Consider the following 18,695-nt stretch of genomic DNA (forward strand, 5'->3'; position numbering starts at 1 on the left):
GACTGCATGTTTTTAATTTTAGACAGTGGGTTGCAGCAAAAACAACAGAGCACGTTAGTCTTTAATTTGTCACAAGACTCTTGCTGGTTTTGCTCTGTTTTTATTTTTATTTTTTAGGAGCATGGAACTTTCCACCCACACTGATACATAGAACTGGAAAGAGTTGGTACAGGGGCATTTCTCTTCCAGCCAACTGCTTCACCCTAACTTTAGCAGGCGAGACTTTCCCTGCTCTGGGGAAGGAGCACAGTTCACCATAAAAGCATCTGCTTGGTGGTGGTGATGGTGGGGGAATCTCGGGTTCAACTCCTCAGGTAGGGCTTGGAAAGATTCCTGTCTGAAAGCCTGGGCTGGGCAGCTGCTACCAGTCAGTGTTGGCAATACTGAGCTTGGTCTAACTCAGTGTAAGGCAACTACCCTCTTTGGGAGAAGATTTGCTTTGCATGCAAAATGTGCCTCATTTAACGCCTGGCATTTGCAGGTAGAAGGACGTCTGTCTGAACCCCTGGAGAGCTGCTGCCAGCCAGTGTCTGCAACAGATGACCAATAGTCTGACTCAGTTTAAGGCAGCTTCCTGTGTTCCTAGTATGGGGTTGAAACATTGATAAATGCTTTGTCTAACAAATTTCTGCATGCCAGGCAGCTGTTAAATAAAGGCTGAGGAGCACTGCAGGTGGCAACTTGTACAACTTTCGCCACTATTTTTGTGAATTCAACTCAATCACTTATGAAGAGTGTTGTGGATTACACAGGCATGGTAGCAGAAATGTGCATATGCGATTAGATAGAATCAAAGGCAGAGCTCTTTCCCTTAATTAATATGAAGCAGAATTAATTCAGCAAATCTGACTTTTTGCTGCTATGGTATAACAAACTGCTCATGCAAACATGACAGTTCTAAAAAAATAGCCTAAAATCTTCTCAGATTCATTTTTGGCGTAGCTCTTGGCTATGAATAGAGTCTCAAATGCTACGCACTTGAGTTGGAATGTCTCTGGTATCTTTAAAAAGTCTTTGCAGGAAGCAAAGTTGAAGCAAGGATAATTTGGAAAGGGGATTGGCATATAATTTCACTGCTTGTGACTGAAGGGCAAGGAGTTGAGTTACAGGGCTAACTGCAGTTGAAGATCTAAAAGGAATCTGCTTCTAGGAATGAATTTCTCTTCCTCCCTCCCTCTCTCTCTGTGACAGCTTCTCACTTACAAGTAGTTAAATTATGATTACATAAACTTGGAAAAACCTGAAAACAATGGGGAAAGCAATTAGAAACCTTTAGTTCAGAATTCATGGCAAAGCCTTCATAAGCTACAGAGTTTAGGTCAAAATAGTACTAAAGGCAAAATGAGAAGAAGAAGAAGAGTTTGGATTTGATATCCCGCCTTTCACTCCCTTTAAGGAGTCTCAAAGCGGCTAACATTCTCCTTTCCCTATTATGTTTGTGTGGATGCCCAACAGTAGCATATACAAAGAGACGTTTCATTTTGACACAGGTACAAATGAGGACAGGATTGCAGTGCCTTTACTAGAACTGTACTGTTCTTGTGTAGAAGTGGGGGTTTCTAGTGGTGTTGCATGTCAAGCAAAGTTGAGAAAAGGCAGCACTTGCTGGAATTTCCTCCTTCACACAACTACTCAAGGAGTAGAAGTCTAGTCAATTTTTGTACTTAATTATTGGTCCTGATCTACTGTGGAACATAGAAAGCTGCCTTATATAGAGTCAAGCCATTGGTTCATCTAGATAATCTAGCTTAGTATTGTCTGCACGGATATTAAGTGGCTCTCCAGGGTTTCAGCCTATCTAGGGATTGAACCCCTGGTACCTTGTGTATGCAAAAACAGATCCTCTACCATTGAGCTTAAACACTTCCCCAGAGGTACTGAAGAAAGTAGTAAAATTGTGTTTTCACTAATTTACTACTATTGTTTTGAACATCACCTGGCTTAAGTTTTATATAGACTTGATTCAGATATCAAATTAATGCATAGGGTGAATTTTGGCTGTTTTTGGAATACAACTACTGTAAGAAATCCAGAATACAAATTTGCACAGGCTGAATTCAGACTATTGCTTAACATGACAGGAATGAACTGCAACAAACCTTCAGTTCACACACTCCTCCTCTCTCCTCTTCCTCTGGCACACCCTCAAGGAAGAGACAGAAAAGAGAACAGGAAGCTTGAAGCTTTCAAAGTTACGCAGAAGCGGGAATTTCAGGAGTTGTAACTTGTTGCCATGCAAGCTAAAGCTACTAAAATCACCTCTTCTGCACATAAGTGCAGGAACTCTGTCCTCTTTTTCATCTGGGCAGCCTAGCTGCATAGAGTTCTTTATTTCCTTTAATTTGTATTTGGGTATAGCTGGATGAAGGACTTGTAGCTGTCTCTCACACTAACTATATGCATGTTATTTCAGCTGCTAATATGTGTCCTGCATCACCCGTACCAACTCTTTTGTATTGTTGGTTTTGTTTAGATCAGTATGTAAGTTTATGCGTGAAGATGCTAAGTTGCTAAACTGGCAATCTGGTCTTCTCTCAATCACAGCATTTTTCACATGGTTTTGCCAAGGCTAGATCTTGTATTAGTCTGTGTATCAATGATACAGACTTTCAATATTTGCTTTCAGTAGCCAAAAAGTCCAGCTCACCTTTGTCATTTGACTTTTACCCTACCTCTGTAAACAAACCAAATGTTTCAAAATTCCACTCTTGCACATTTCAATGTGACACTTTCAGCTCTTTTGGATAGGACATGGCAATATCCTACTCTGTCCCTGTGGTTCAGAGGGAATGGAAACAGTATGGCATGCCTTATTATTTTGTAACTAACATTGAGATATCCAGAAAGAGGTGATTAATCTGATATATAGTTTAATCATTTGAACATTGCACTTTCCCCCTCTCCCCGATGCAAATAAGATTGCTACAGAAACTGTAGCTTTTTTTGTTGAGATCTATGAATATATGAGTACAAATCTTACCTAAACAAATGTAACCATGTTTTCCTACCTGTCAGAAGAGATATTCAAGAATTTTGTATCTTCCATCTTTGTGTGTTAACTGATGCACTAGTTTTATTGTGAGGTCTGTTTATACATTGATTGAAGATAGATATGATCTCTGTATAATTCTGTTGCTTTACATAGGTGGTAGTCAGCTGATGTTGAGAGGATATATAAAATGCTGTAACCCTCTTACATATTTTGAAAATGAATGTCACAGCATTCTCCTTATAACCCAATTAAAAAGCCATGACAGTAGAAAATCTGAAAACAAAAAAGCCCACAGTCTGCCAATAAAAGTCAAATAGCCTGATCCCATTAATAGTTTTTTCAATATGTGTAAGTCCCTCTGAGTTCAATTTGTTCTCAAGTAAGCATGCGTAGGACCGTAGCTTGTAGTGTGCTCTGGGTGGAAGCTGGAAGCATGTAACTGCATATAACATAGGTCATTAGGTCATGGGGGAAGATCTTGGTTTATTCCTCCTTTTGGAGCAAACTGCAGCAGTCTGCATCAAATGAATCATGCCCCGATCAGAACATAGACATGCAGATGAGATCATAAGTCTATGGACCTTACTAATCATTGTCCTTGCCTACTTACATTTTAGTTGCCTTCTTTTTACTTGGTGATCTGAGTTCTGGCTATTTCTTTCTCTTTATAAGACATTCCTAGTTGCTAGGAGCAGCTAGACGTGTGGCGTTTGCTCCATATTGCCAAATTTAGCATCCTGCAAACCTTAGTTTTCACTTTAAGAAGGCAAAGTTCTAGTTCTTAAGGCCGCGAAGACGGGTTTGAAAGTGTGAGGCGATCTACGATATAGTCAGCGTCTTGCTCAGCTCAATGCATTTTCCATGAGTAACAGAAGCAGGATAAAATACATAAAATAAGCGAAGGCAGGCAAAAAAAATTCTCACAGAACTCAGGTTCTTGGCGCGGCAATGTTTAAATCAACATTCTTCTATGGCTAACGCTTCGTGTGTCTCTGACAAAGGGCGCTCTGCCCTCCACAGAAGCTCCTGACACGAGGCACCTGTGTTAATTCGGAAGGTGCGGCCAGGACAAACCTGTCCGCGCCGCCTGGCTCCGGGACTACACTTCCCAGCATGCCTCGGGAGGCGCTGCCGGTGACGTCAGGGGGAAGTGAAGCGCAGAGCTCTTTCCGGTAGTGCGTAAGCCCCGAGCGGAGCCGAGACCCAGCGGAGCCTGAATCCCAATAAGACAAGATGGCCGGGCTGCCCCGCAGGATCATCAAGGTACCCGCTCCCCTTCCTCCTCCGGCCTGTCCCCACCCCCTTGCCCCGCTCGGCCCTCAAGCTGCGCGCAGGCCTCGCCGGGCCTCACGTCCAGGCCCGGGGCCGCCGGAGCCCCGAGGAAAGCGCTGAGGGCAGCGCGGCGCTTCCGGTGAGCGGGGCAGGCAGGCAGGCGGCGACTTCGCCCTCCTTCCTTCCCCCGCCGCTGCAGGGCGCGGGGGGCGAGGCCGGCCTGGTGGCGACAACGGCAGCAGCAGCCATCGCGGGAGGGACCAGCCGGTGCGCGCCTGAGGGGCGGCGGCGCCTTGCGAGCATCTGCCTGCCGGGAATGAATGGGAGCCGCAAGCAGGGCGGATGGAAGGCGCCCCCCCCCCCCCGCCACCTTCCGGGCCTGGGTTCTGAGCCGCGCGAGTCACGGCGCTGGTCCCCGCCCTCTCCGCCGCTGCAGCCGGCGCCCCTGCCTCTGCTGAGCCGCGGCAGGGCGAAGGGAGGCGGCCGGGGCGGGCTCTCTCGCTCGCTCGCACGAACTAGGCGGGCGAGACCTGGCGGTGGCCCAGGCAAGCTGGTGGGAAGCGGCGCACGACACCCGCATGGCAGCCGACGGGAAGGCGCAGCTTTGCCTAAGCCTCGCGTCGGCTCTCAGGCAGCAGCAGAGTCCGCTGCTGGCTCACGGTGGTGGTTCCCAAGAGCGCCGGTCGAAGTGAATGGGCTTAGCCAAGTCTCTCTCCCCCTCCCCAAATGCGAGCTAGGTTTTGTTGCAGTGCCCTTTTTTTAAGGGAGAGGGTTGCATCCGTTGAATCAGAGTAGGCCCATTGGCGCCAACGTGGTATGTAGTAGCTAGAATGTTGGACCTGGGAGACGGGGGTTCTGGTCCCCAACTCACTGGGTGGCCATGAGCTAGTCTCTGTCTCTCCGCCTAGCCTGCCTCTCAAGGTAGTTGTCAGGATGAAATTGTGAGAGGGCTGAACTGTACACATTTGAACACCTTGGAAGAAAGGTGGGGTATAAATGTAATAAATAAAATGAACAGATCTAGGTTAGTTAGGTCCATTCATTTCTAGAGGTATGAAAAACACTGGATTTGGCCCAGAATGTTTTGATTTCATGCTGCCAGATAAAACACATATGCACATATTTCTCTTGAGTTTTTGGGTGCTATCATGTTTGGCATATTATGGAGCACAAAAAATGGGCATGAAATTGTATCGATTTATCTTTTCACATGTAGCTTAAAAGTTAAAAACAGGAAGTATCTGATTTAAAAGAAAGAGCTTCCAGAACTAACACTCTTTGTGTGTTGATACTATCACTGCTACACTTTCAGCAGTACACCCTTGATATGTAATTCTGAGTTTTCAGATTATGGGTTACATGATCTTAACAGTGCTCTGAAAAGGTCACAAGGCTGTGTTTTCAATCAGTTGCCTTGGATTCCAGTAAGTGTTGCAGTGGAAAAGATTTGTATGATTGAGACATTGTACTCGGTTCTTAGTTGTGCAAAGAATTGCTGCTAAATTTATATTGTTGAAAGCTCCAGCCAACCTGCAACCCTAAATTGTACTTAAGCAGGGGGTTAGATCCCACTGAGGTCTGTGGAACATGGAGTAAACATGTTTAGGATTAAGTAGTTGAATGAGCAACAGTGCTAGGGCTTTTGTGGACATGTTCTGCTTGTGAGCTTTGCAGAGGCATCTGGTTGGCCACTGTCAGAAACAGGATGCTGAACTAGATGGACTATATGTCTGATCCAGCAGGCCTCTTAGGGTATTAATGGGAAACTTGGCATTGATTTACCTCAGTTTTATTGAAGGAAAAACATGTAATGTTCTACAGTCAGTATGCTGAGAGAAATGTTCACTATAGTATGAGTAAATTCATTGTGTATTTACCTTATTTTTATTCTACATACCCATTTGACTTGGAAATAAGTCACACTGAGTTCAGTGGGATACACTCTCAAGTGTGAAAAGGGATGCAGCTCAGATTCAGTTCTACGCCTTGTTACATGGAGAAAGAAAGAGCTACACAAGTTACTAAAACTGCACAACTAACCATGAAAGACCTTAGCTTTTCCACTTGATAGGAGATCTCACCAGGCATTGATTTCAAGCCTATCAAAAATTGAAACCGAAAGCTGATATTTCCTAGAAAGTGATTTCTAACCTAAAACCAAACTTATATCAAACTTGAACTCTTAATTTCTGAATGGATTGTATACTTGTGTTGCTCATGTATGGAATCACAAAATAAATGCAAAACCTAAGTGAGTCTTGTTACAAAAACAATGTTGGAAAATTTACAGGAATCCGAAATTTTACCAAGAGACAAAACAGGGCTGGAAAATTTACAGGAAACTGAAAATGTTAGTAAGAGACAAATAGTTTCCCAGCTATCCCCAAATAATTTTGAAAGTGGCAAATAGGCAGAGCAGTTCAACCCCCACCCTCATGATCTTGCATCAGTCTTAGCCTTCAAACTCCCCCTTCTATCAGCTGAATGTAAGGAGAGCTGCCAGTGGAATCCCCTCCCTATGGGAAGCCCCCAAAAGGGGATTTATGGAGCCTTTGATTAACCATCTCAAGTAGTCAATAGTAGTTGCAATTCAACCCATCCAACATGGAGCAATGACTCAATATATACACTAATTTTTGTTAAAAGGCTTTCTAGTCAAAAAATAGTTTTTAAAAACACACTCTCTCAAAAGGACTTGAGGTACAATCCCAACTCCCACAGGCTTTGCTGAGCAGCAGGGCCACGCAGCACTGCTGTTCATTGTAGCCACCACAGAAGATTGAGTGGGGGGCAGAACTATCATGCCTGATGTTGTCAGTGAGACCCACTCAGGATCCAATGGATCCTGGACCAACTCAGCCCCTTCACCCGAACACATTATTTTTGTAGCAAGTGCCTTTCCTTCTGTGTATTGCAGAGAATGTAGGAGAGGGGGATTGGGTATTTCATCATCATCATCATCATCATCATTATTACAAAAGGCAGAAACTGCATTGTAAACTAAACAAACTTAGGTCCTTTCTTTTCTCTCTCTTTCTCTCTCCTTCCCTCCTTTTGCTCTGAGGCACAGAAATGAGGCATGAGGGCAGCAACAAGCAATGGCTGGCTAGTAAGCCAAGCCAAAGTTTGTGGACTCTGGTTAATTGGGGTATGTGTGAAGTTGAGTTCTTGTGATGTGCATTATCTGTTTGAAAGGTAGGACACAGTAGAAAAATATAAAATTGTACACAGGGTTCAAAATTAGCAGGGTGCCAGGTGCATATTGCTCCGAAAGGTTCTCCATTTGTGAGCACCTCAAAAAGGCAGAATGCAATTTTTTATGTCTGGCTGACACTCAAGGATTACTGAAATATATGTGCTTTGAAGCTTCAAAGTACAGTATATGTTAAGAATAGACAATATGTTAAGGAATTTAACAATAAAGAGTAGAATGTTTTAAAAACTGAAGTATGGTACCAATATTTTTATTGTAAACACCTAATGAAACATGTCTAAGCGGCTTAGTCATTCTGGCCACATGACCTGCAAAAACTGTCTGTGGAAGCGGATAAATGCCGGCTCCCTCGGCCTGTAAAGCGAGATGAGCGCCGCAACCCCAGAGTCGTTTGCGGCTGGACTTAATTTTCAGGGGTCCTTTTACCTTCACCTTTAATTAAACATGTATTAACAATTTCTTCTAAAAATGTGATATTAACAATGTGTCACTTATGTGAATTGTGCATTAGTTCATGCTTATCAAAATAATAAATAAAAAGTGTTGCTGACCCCTTCCCCCATGGCAACTAGACATTCTGTTTTGGCCCACAACCCAGGTCCCAGAAGCATTTGGCTCCTAGCTTTTCTATCCCAGTTTCTAACACTGATTGTACAGGCCACACCAGGCAGAAGCTTTTGTTATCCTTGTCAGTACTAAACTGTAGCATATTAATCTATTTGAGAATAGTTTTTCTTTTGGCCTTCTGTATACTAGTTTGTAGGGGTGCGGGTGGCACTGTGGTCTAAACCACTGAGCCTACGGCTTGCCAATCGGAAGGTCAGTGGTTCGAATCCCCGCGACGGGGTGAGCTCCCGTTGCTCGGTCCCTGCTCCTGCCAACCTAGTAGTTCGAAAGCACGTCAAAGTGCAAGTAGATAAATAGGTACCACTCCGGCGGGAAGGTAAACGGCATTTCCATTGGCTGCTCTGGTTCGCCACAAGCGGCTTAGTCATGCTGGCCACATGACTCGGAAGCTGTACGCCGGCTCCCTCGGCCAGTAAAGCGAGATGAGTGCCGCAACCCCAGAGTCAGTCACGACTGGACCTAATGGTCAGGGGTCCCCTTACCCTTATAGTTTGTACATAGTTCAAAACCACTAAACTAGCATTTCAGTGACAAGTCTTATGTAGCTAGTCAGTTTAGTGGTGGGTGCCAGTGTGGTGTAGTGGTTAAGAGCGGTAGACTTGTAATCTGGTGAACCGGGTTTGTGTCTCCGCTCCTCCACATGCAGCTGCTGGGTGACCTTGGGCCAGTCACACTTCTCTGAAGTCTCTCAGCCCCACTCACCTCACAGAGTGTTTGTTGTGGGGGAGGAAGGGAAAGGAGAATGTTAGTCGCTTTGAGACTCCTTCGGGTAGTGATAAAGCAGGATATCAAATCCAAACTCTTCTTCTTCTTCTGCCTTTGTAGTGACAACACACAGATGTTTCTAGTAAAGTTCTGCTGCTCTCTTTATTTGATCCCAGATCTTCTGGGACTGAATGGCCTTGTGACCGTGGCTGCGTCACTCCACTGTGTACTAAGCAGGTTTGGGCTTCTTTGCCATGAGTACAGTGAGTTTGTATTGGAGTAATTGCCAGCACTGGCACAGATCACTGACCTGGAACTTGTAGGGTTTCAGTATCAGTAGTATTTTTAACACATTTGATTTCAGTGATAATAGATCCAAGCTGGACTGCTACTCTATAATTTATTTGAAGGCATTAAAACCTTACATAGAAACACCTTGCTGTTCTTCCAATACCTTCTGAGTTCAAGTAACTTTTATAACAGTATGTAAGATTTGGATACGCTGTACTTCAGTTGCAATAATAATATCCTACCTATCACAACATTTCTGGGGCCTTTGTAGAGTATATCTAGAAAGATGACTGCAGACATGCTGCCTCACTGGTCTTTTTAGCCTAAATGTTACTGTGCTTATTTACTCCAGTGTGTCAAGAACAGACCCATGCAAATAGGAAAGCAGACCTACTGTTATCCCGCCCAGCAAGCAAGAAAGTTGAATAGCTCCTAAACTGGCATCAGTTTACCCAACATTGTTCTCTCACTACTTGCTGCATTTAAAACCTATTTATGCAGCATGAAAGTAGCAAAAGTTTCTTTTCTTTTGAAGTGCCAATTTGGAAGGGTAGTTTGGTTTGTTTGTTTAACTCTAAAAATGTTGAGACCTATTCTGTAAATCAGATATGCCAAAATAAATATGACTAGGTCTCAGATATAAGTATCAGTGTTGTGGGAGGGAAAGACTGTCTCCAGTAATTTTTCTCAAATGAGTTGGGAGGAAACAATTTAGGTGTGGGGCTTGTGACTCAGATTGAAGTGGCAAGGAGAAGTAAAATGGGTTAATGACTGAGCAAGTGAACAGATGATCAGGAAATAAGATCTGCAACTGTCTTTACTCATGTATGACAGGTGTCTGGTAATCTCAATCTCTTTAAATGATTTTTGTCTACTGGCTGAGATCTAATAATAGCTCTGGTTCCTTTAAAAGTTACAAAGAGGTGTGGAAAGAAGGCATCAGATGTCATAAAGGCAGTGAGCAAAGCTGAGAGAATGCTCCGGCAGGAAATTGAAAAGTGTCTTCATTCTTGTTCTTCCTACACCTCTAACATTGGTTGTTGGCATCAACAAACTGCTTGGTGCTGTGGAACAGCAAGTTGTACAGTCTGCACCTAGAGAGCTTGCAGTCTGAATCTGATAGGAGAGGACATGAGGACGGACCAGTGAGAGAAGGAAGGGGATGAGGAAAATGTAGAGCTTAAAGTGAGCCAGGAAAGGCTTTTATGGAAAAAGTCATTGAAATCAGTGATTGGAAGGAAGGGAGAGAGAGAAAAGGCTCTCACTAATGAAGACAGTAAAAGAAGGGGCATGGATCCTGTGAGCATTTAGGAGGTACATGAAGAAAAGCATTTTCTCCATGTTTTTTTCTTGGGGTTGGAATATATTAAATACTTCGTTAAAACTAAACCTCACTGCTTTAAGAACATGAATGGCTTGAGTACAGTTTGGTATACAGTATTTATGACAGTTAATTGAATATTTATCTTTAGCCTGATAAATGCATTTTTCAGACAATAACTGGGAAAATACGTAGGCCAGTGTCCAAATAACTGTGACACTAGTTCCATGAGTCAAAAGGAACTACAGTGGTACCTCGGGTTACATACGCTTCAGGTTACATACGCTTCAGGTTACAGACTCCGCTAACCCAGAAATAGTACCTCAGGTTAAGAACTTTGCTTCAGGATGAGAACAGAAATTGTGCTCTGGTGGTGCGGCGGCAGCAGGAGGCCCCATTAGCTAAAGTGGTGCTTCAGGTTAAGAACAGTTTCGGGTTAAGAAGAGAGCTCCGGAACGAATTAAGTACTTAACCCGAGGTACCAATGTATAGACTTCTTTCCTTCAATATCAGTCTCCTTGCCACAAGGAAGACTGTTTGTGAAACCAAGGGGACTTTCCAAAACAGTTCATGACCTGTGTGAGAGTCACTGTTCAGATATAAGACACAAATCCACTGGGCCTGGCGCAAGTGCTATGAGGAAAAGCAGCTCTTTTGAGTCCGAGACTCAGTGTCAGATATGGAGCTACAAGTTATTGCAACTCACAGTATCTTAAGTATATCTTAGCTTTTGTTGTTAACACTGTAACAAAACAAAAAAATAGTTTTTACTTCTTAGTCTCAGGGTGCAAACTAATGCACACTTACTGTATCTGAGCATAAGCTCCATTGAAGTCAATAGGACTTATCTCTGAGTAGACAAGAACTGTTTGAAACTGTTTGAGGACTCTTTGAGACAGGCCTGGGAAGCAAATATCCTGTTGATGTAACTTAAGAAATAGCAATGGATCTGGGTATTCTAAAAATAATGAACACTTCTGCTATACTGAATCTGCAGTCCTAAGCTCATTAGGGAATGAGCCCCATAGAACATAGTGAGACTTATTTTGAGTAAACATATTTACCGTAGATTGTGCTGCTGTTCAGACTTGCAGCCTGATCCTTTATAGAAGTAATAGTCAATGCCTGACATTTAACAGTGTCCATCCATCAGTGAATGAGTTTCCCTCCTCTCCCCTTCAGCTAAAGCTTATTTCTCTAGACAAAACCATTGTCTGAAACATAATTCATAGCCTGAAATACTGAAGTTTCATTTTAAACTTCATGGACATCAGAAAAAGGTTTATATGAATTGAAACAGGTTTTCCACAATTAATGTGCCTTGCTTTTGTGTGGGTAGTTTTCAGACATTCATGTCCCTTGATTCAGAAGATGGAGGAAGCAAGAGAATTCAGACCACGTTGTCTAAACATTGCAGGAGTGATGTGCTTGGCAGATTCCCAGATCACAATTCTGCACCAAATAGCTGAGGATATTCTGTATTTTTTGATACCAATCCAAGGTTACTTGTTTAGTAATGCAGCCAAACACAATCTCACTGTTATCAACACTATCATTACTATATTTGCATCTTGTAGTGAACTGATTTGTAGTGTCATGAAATTGCTGCAGAGCAAGGTTATCTGGAGTTTTGGAGTATGTTGTCAGCAACGTGCTGATGACACACAGATCTACTCCTCCTTGCTGCAGGTGTAGCAGTGGATGTGCTGGACTGTTGTCTTGGTAATGGACTGGATGACAGCCAACAAACTGAAGCTCAATCCAGACAAGACTGAGGCACTGTTAGTGGGTGCTTCCCTAGATCAGATGGATGGGATGTTGCCTGCTCTTGATGGGGTTGGTTACACTCCCTCTGAAGGCTTGGGTATGTAGCTTGAGGGTACTCCTGGATCCTTTTCTTGAGGTTCAGGTGACCTCAGTGGCAGGGAGTGCCTTCCATCAGTTTCAGCTGGTGGCCCAGCTGTGCTATCTGGACAGGGATAGCCTAAATTATGTTGATTAGTTTCCGGGCCCAGTTCAAAGTGTTGGTTTTGATCTATAAAGCCTTAAACAGCTCAGGACCACCTCTCCCCATATGAACGGATCCAGACCCTGCAATCATCATGTCAGGCTATTTTGTGTGTGCCTCTTCCACAAGAGGATGGCAACAGGAGAACAGGTCTTTTCTGCGGTGGCTCCCTGTTTGTGGAATTCCCTCCCCAGGGGCGCTTGCCTGCATTGCAGGGGGTTGGACTAGATTACCCTTGGAGTAATGTTAGAAACTAAGATAGAAAAGCTAGGAGCCAAATGGCTTCTGAGACCTGGGCTGTGGGTGCCAAAACAGAATGTCTAGTTGGCACTTGGGGGTGACAACACTTTTTATTATTTTGATAAGCAGGAACTAATACACAATTCCCATAAGTGCCACATTTTTATTAGAAATTGTTAATACATGTTTAATTTGGTGTTTACAATAAAAATATTGGTACCATACTTTAGTTTTCAAAGCACTCTACTCCTTAACATATTGTCTATTCTTAACATATACTTCAAGGCTCCAAAGCACATACATTTCAGTAATCCTTGAGTGTCAGCCAGTCGCAAAAAATGGCACTCAGACTTTTTGAGGTGCTCGCATTTGGAGAACCTTTAGGTGTAAAATGCACCTGGCCCCCTGCTAATTTTGAACCCTGCCTTGGGGTCCTTTCCAAGTCCACAGTTCTATGATTTGTATATCTTTCGGTGCCAGGCAAAACATTTGGAAGTGGGGTTATTGCTTGTGTTTTTGTTTTATTATGTATTTTGCGTTTTCATTTTGTATTTTTATGTTGTGAACTGCCGTGTGATCTTTCCTGGTTATTTATTTTTCCTGCTGATAGAGACATCACAACACGATAGAATGATACTGCACTTCAACCTCATCTAAATATAGCAATATGAAACTAAATTTACTAAATGATAACTGGACCTGTTTGCTTACATAATGGAATATAGGAAGGGGAAGTGTTTGCAGTTCTTGGTGCTGGGTTAATACAGTGTGCCTGCTTCTTCAGACTTCTTGATTTATTGATGTCTGAAAAGTTAGATTCACCAGATGGGAAGGTAATATTCTGAGGGTTTGGTAAAATGTACTGGGAGGACAACAACTTGTATACTTCCTTTGTCCATGGATGGCTGCCCTCTTAGAGGAATAGCATGTGTGTGTGTTCCACTTTGGTTTTCTCTCTCTTTCAGGAAACCCAGCGCTTGCTGGCAGAACCTGTTCCTGGAATAAAAGCAGAGCCAGATGAAAGCAACGCACGTTATTTTCATGTGGTCATTGCAGGCCCACAGGATTCTCCCTTTGAGGGTGGGACATTTAAACTTGAACTATTCCTTCCAGAAGAATATCCAATGGCAGCTCCGAAAGTACGTTTCATGACCAAAATTTATCATCCTAACGTAGACAAATTGGGAAGAATATGTTTAGATATTTTGAAAGGTAAGTATTTTGGAGCCATGATAAGCATGGCATATCTTTCTCTTCCATGCATTTTTCAGATTATTAAAATAGTTGGAAGATTATTTCATATTTCAGTTATCTTTTAAGGGGTGTGTGTTTTGTATTTGAAATATTGCTTTAGTACTCTCTAACTTGCTTCCTCAGACAAATGGTCTCCAGCTCTGCAGATCCGTACAGTTCTGCTATCAATCCAGGCTTTGTTAAGTGCTCCCAACCCAGATGATCCACTAGCAAATGATGTAGCTGAGCAGTGGAAGACCAATGAAGCCCAAGCCATAGAAACAGGTAGTGTGCCCTTACTCTAAACTAAAGAAAATTGAGTTATGTATAAAATTCTTGTCCTGCTTTTGATCCCAAATGCAGATGCCTCAAGTATCTTACAAAAATAAATCTTTGTAAGAATCACTCCAAGTCATACATACAATAACTCAAATACTGTAAATAAGGTCACATCTTGGCCATGTAACTTGTGCAGTCTTGGAAGCCTACTTTCAAGTCTATGAGTGTGGGCGTCATCATGGGCTGATGGCCAAGTCTGACCTCTAGTTGACTTTTTCAGTTTTCTTGTATGAGTGTGTACATAGATTTATGTGTGGAAATTATCAAGTGAGAAACCTATTGGTTGATAAGTTGTCTATTGTAAGCAGGTACTGCCTTTGCATCTGATGTGCATAAGTCACACAATCAATGTACCATACGTTGGTTGTAAGTGTTGCATTATTGATGTGAATTTGTAAATGCCTCTATAGCTCTATAAAGATGAGGGTGCAAAACTATGGAACATTTGGCACTTGATTCATTTTATTATATGTAGTCCTCAGGAATAGCCAGTATTCTAATGAGTTTTGGGCAAGAAAGGTGGGAGGGAGTAGAGAATTCTGAAGTTAGATGCTTTGTTGTCTAATACATATTTCTTTTCTCTTTTCAGCCAGAGCATGGACTAGGCTATATGCCATGAATAATATTTAAAATGTGCTCTGAATCAGTGTGCATCACTTTTTCCTGTTCTGCCAAGACCTCTTCCTTTTTTTTGTTTTTGTTTTTGTTTGCATTTAATGGACACAGTCTTAGAAAACATTACAGAATAAAACCCAGACATCAGTTCTTTGGTGATTTAAATGCATACTAGCAAATCTGTGTCTTGTCCTAATTCACTCCTGTTCCGCATGAGCAGAGGCTAGAAGTATCATCGGGATTGTTTGTGAAATTGTTTAAAAGCAGTAGCACATCTCTGCTTTTAATAAGTTTTCCCCATCATGAGTTAAGTGTAAGCACTGTGAATGAAAGTAGTCAGGGTTAGCTGCAGGGATTTTTGTTCTAATTGTGTGGGCTCTTCCTCCCTTTTTTATGGTGATGCTAATTGTATTGGTTAAAGCAGCTAACCAGTTATACTCTAGAATATGCCCTCTAGCCAAGTCTAACTTAGACGCTGTAGATGGACAAGCTTGGCTGTTTGAACAAAAATGGGAACATTAAACATCCATCACTAATAATATTGTGATTCTGCTGTCAAGTGTAAAAACCCTCCCTTCAAGAAAAGAAAAAAAAAGCTTGTGACCATTTTGTATGGCTTGTCTGAAAAATCTTCTGTAAATCTTATGTTTTAGTAAAATATTTTGTTATTCTACTTTGCCTTTGTACAGTTTGTTTTGCTGTGTTCTTTTGTTCACTTTTCAATTGTGACAATCATTTTTTTTTAATGAAGCCAGATTAGAACACTTTGATTTTCATCAACCTAACAGCTGTAGTGAAATATTGGATTCCCCCCCTCTCGACCTGTATTCATAGGCCATGCCACATTAGTGTTCATAATATTTCTTTTGTTTTTAAAAAGCCTCTGATAAATGTAATTGTTATCAGAGTCGGTTAGATGCATCATTAATGTGTTTGTACTTGCAAAGTTAAGTACCACTGAAGCAGGAAGCTAGCAAAACAAACAGTAATTTTGGGTGTATGTGTACCTTGTCTGTCTTGTGCTACGTATTATCCAGTATCAGAATACATTTTAAAATAACTTGGATCTTAAAATTAAATAAATAAATCCTCTGCATAAAATGAGATGTTAACAGTGCAGGTCAATTGGTTGCTAAGGTATTTGCAATTAGGCTTCTTAGCTCTGGCTGTACCTGCAGTCTTTAAGCTACTACTTTCTTGACCCATTTCTTCATTTGAAGATGGAAACTTCTTATTTCTTAAGATATCACGCAAAAATGTAAATAACTCATGGGAGTATATTTTGATCCCAACTTCTAACTTCTGTATTTCTTAAAATTTCTTTTCTTTTCTTACCCTACTTCTTTGCCTTGACCACCTTTCTGATATCTCTGCTTTCCATGTGGCCAGTGTAATGCCAGCTTGGCATGGGTAATGTCTGTCTTGCAGTTTGGGGGGTGGGGGGGAAAACAGTATTGAGGTCCATAATTTTCTGCCCATCATACCTATTCTAGCATCATCTGGGGTTTCTATAGAATGTGGTGTATGTATTGTGCTCTTATGTAAGATAAAGAATATCTATTAAAATCACATTTTCAACAGACAAAAATGCTTTTAGTGATGGTATTGTCAGAGTTGACTGCATTATAGCATGATAAAAGGCTGATTATCTGCTTCAACAAGAGAGAGAGAGCATCTCAAAAATTGTTTCTAGTTGAAATTCTTTTTTAGATTGTTTCTGGGCTTCTAGCTAGTCCTTGTCAACTACCAATGAATAGCACCACTGTCTGCCGTAGTAGAGAACTGATTGTGTTATTCTTCTCTTAACACTTGACGAGCGTTTAAGTTCTCATATGTCAATGACTAGAATGAACATGACCACATGCATAGTGGTATAATCTCTGACTACTCAAAAACAAGTCCCACTCAGTTTAATAAAAGTTATATTTAAAAAATGCTTATGTTTGCAGCTGTAGTAGTTTTTTTTAAGAAACTTGAATACCTGCATAGCAAATGGCTTTTAAATGCTGCTACCATGATATTATTTTTTTTTTTAAAAAAAGACCAGACATCGTAAGCTCTGGCTCTCTGTATGTTACATTCTGGAATAAAACCAATGGAAAAAATACCATAAAACCTGTTAAAAATGGTACACAGTAGCTGAAGTCCAAGTACATATGGCAACTATACAGTTGGAATGTTACTTAATGTTCAAACATAGGGCATAATTTAGCAAGAGCTATACTAATTTCAATGGGTTACAGCTTAATCCTAAATATTTTTATTTGCTGTAAATCCCACTGAATTCAATTCTGCATGAGTGCACATAGGATTGTAGCTTTGAACACATGCTATCTTTCTCCTATTGAAATAAATGGGCATGGGAGGCGCTTAACTTTGGACTGTGTCCTTTCCAGCCCTGCATATGTGGTAAATGTCTTTAAATTTGTACAAATAACTGTTGAATCTATGCTGTGCACTAGAGATGTGTGTACACTCAAATTTGAGGATTTCTCATCAGTTGCCCTTGGAACTGTGTTGAAACACCTTGTGTTGAAATCTTACTAAGTTTAAAATACGGAGTTGGCGCAAAGCAGATGTATATGCATTTGTAAACTAGGCATGCTATATTTTTTCCATGTGTGCATTGAAAAACAGCTCTTGTGCCAAAACTTGGGAGTTTAGGCATTCCTTTAGGACTGCAGTTAAGGAGTAAAATTTCCAAAAAGCCCCTCTGTGTTCTGGCTCTAAATGTTGAGAGCAGTAATTAAAGTAACTACAAGGGTTGGTTTTGAATTTCCATTTTCCACCTGAATCTTTCTCCTAATGAAGTGTAAACATTAAGAACTAGACTTTTATCCCTTAAAAAAAAGGTCAAGGAATGTGGCTAAAGAGTCACTGAAGGTACTTGAATCTGTGTTTAATTGAACTAACAACTTTTATCTGTAAAGGAGTTCTAAAAAGACTATCAACAATAAATAGGTCATCTTGTTCGGTACATCTCAGCTGGTTGGAATTGTCCCACTGTATGATACTAATAAACCAAGTAGAATTATTTACGTATGTTTGCTTTATGATAGGGCTAGGTAGAAAGATGGGGTTCCTTTACTGAATTACAGTACAGGTGTTTCATATTAATCTTGGTGCTAATAAATATTCAGGCCAGTTATCTGGCATGTGTACTGATGTATGAAGCCTTGGCTTAAATTAAAACCATGTTCACGATAACTCTTTTTCCTTTAGCTGATAAAAATATGGTTCTTGTGTGTGTTCTTGAAAGAAGGAAGACCCCAGTGACAAATAAATCCATGCTTTGCATGGGTAGTTTTACAAGAGTAAACATATTGAATATCAAGTGTAATTATGGCCTAAAATAATGTGGATGTTATGCTTTTAAATGAAGCATATGCCCAGCAAATTATGGTTACTGTAAAATCTTCAGGTCTAATACGGTTAGAAATCATGTATATCTGAGTGTAATGTACATTCCTCCTATGTTCAGGATTATTTTTTAAATGCCTGATAGGTTCTGTTTAACATCTTCTGACTGTAATGTTATGACACTGAATAAAAGGAAGAGTGATTATTCATTATACAGTGAGCTTCTCATTTTAAAGATTGGTATTCGCACAGTAAATTTTCAAGCATATTTGTACAATGGGGAAAAAAAGCAAGTTACCAAATAACCTCTCCCCTCGTGAGAAAAACTTTCCATGTGACAAGAAAGAAGTCCTATCCTTTTCAGGAAGCACACTGGTTCATATTGAAGTTTTAGTGGCCCAAAAATGTTTCCCTATTTTGTTTAGGATACTTCTATTGTGTCATCAGCAAAGTTTAAAATCAAGTGCACCTAAGTACA

At 41.3% G+C, this 18,695-nt stretch overlaps 1 protein-coding gene across 1 annotated transcript; it reads left to right on the forward strand.

The window, feature by feature from the left end:
- Window positions 1-4,096: 4,096 nt before the first annotated feature.
- Window positions 4,097-18,429, forward strand: UBE2N (ubiquitin conjugating enzyme E2 N). Its single transcript, XM_083463051.1, has 4 exons — window positions 4,097-4,255; window positions 13,636-13,882; window positions 14,048-14,188; window positions 14,832-18,429. Exons 1-4 carry the CDS (start codon window positions 4,226-4,228, stop codon window positions 14,870-14,872), a joined length of 459 nt encoding a protein of 152 aa, XP_083319177.1. The 5' UTR covers window positions 4,097-4,225; the 3' UTR covers window positions 14,873-18,429.
- Window positions 18,430-18,695: the final 266 nt, after the last annotated feature.

The sequence above is a fragment of the Podarcis liolepis genome (assembly GCF_965112155.1).
Source record: "Podarcis liolepis genome assembly, chromosome: 10".
Lineage (NCBI taxonomy): Eukaryota > Metazoa > Chordata > Lepidosauria > Squamata > Lacertidae > Podarcis > Podarcis liolepis.

Excerpts from the sequence above, each read along its gene's own strand:
- UBE2N (XM_083463051.1), top strand. The coding sequence starts at position 4,226 with ATGGCCGGGCTGCCCCGCAGGATCATCAAG. Across the intron at positions 13,883-14,047 it reads ATGTTTAGATATTTTGAAAG|ACAAATGGTCTCCAGCTCTG; the intron begins GTAAGTATTTTG and ends TTGCTTCCTCAG. Across the intron at positions 14,189-14,831 it reads AGCCCAAGCCATAGAAACAG|CCAGAGCATGGACTAGGCTA; the intron begins GTAGTGTGCCCT and ends TTCTCTTTTCAG.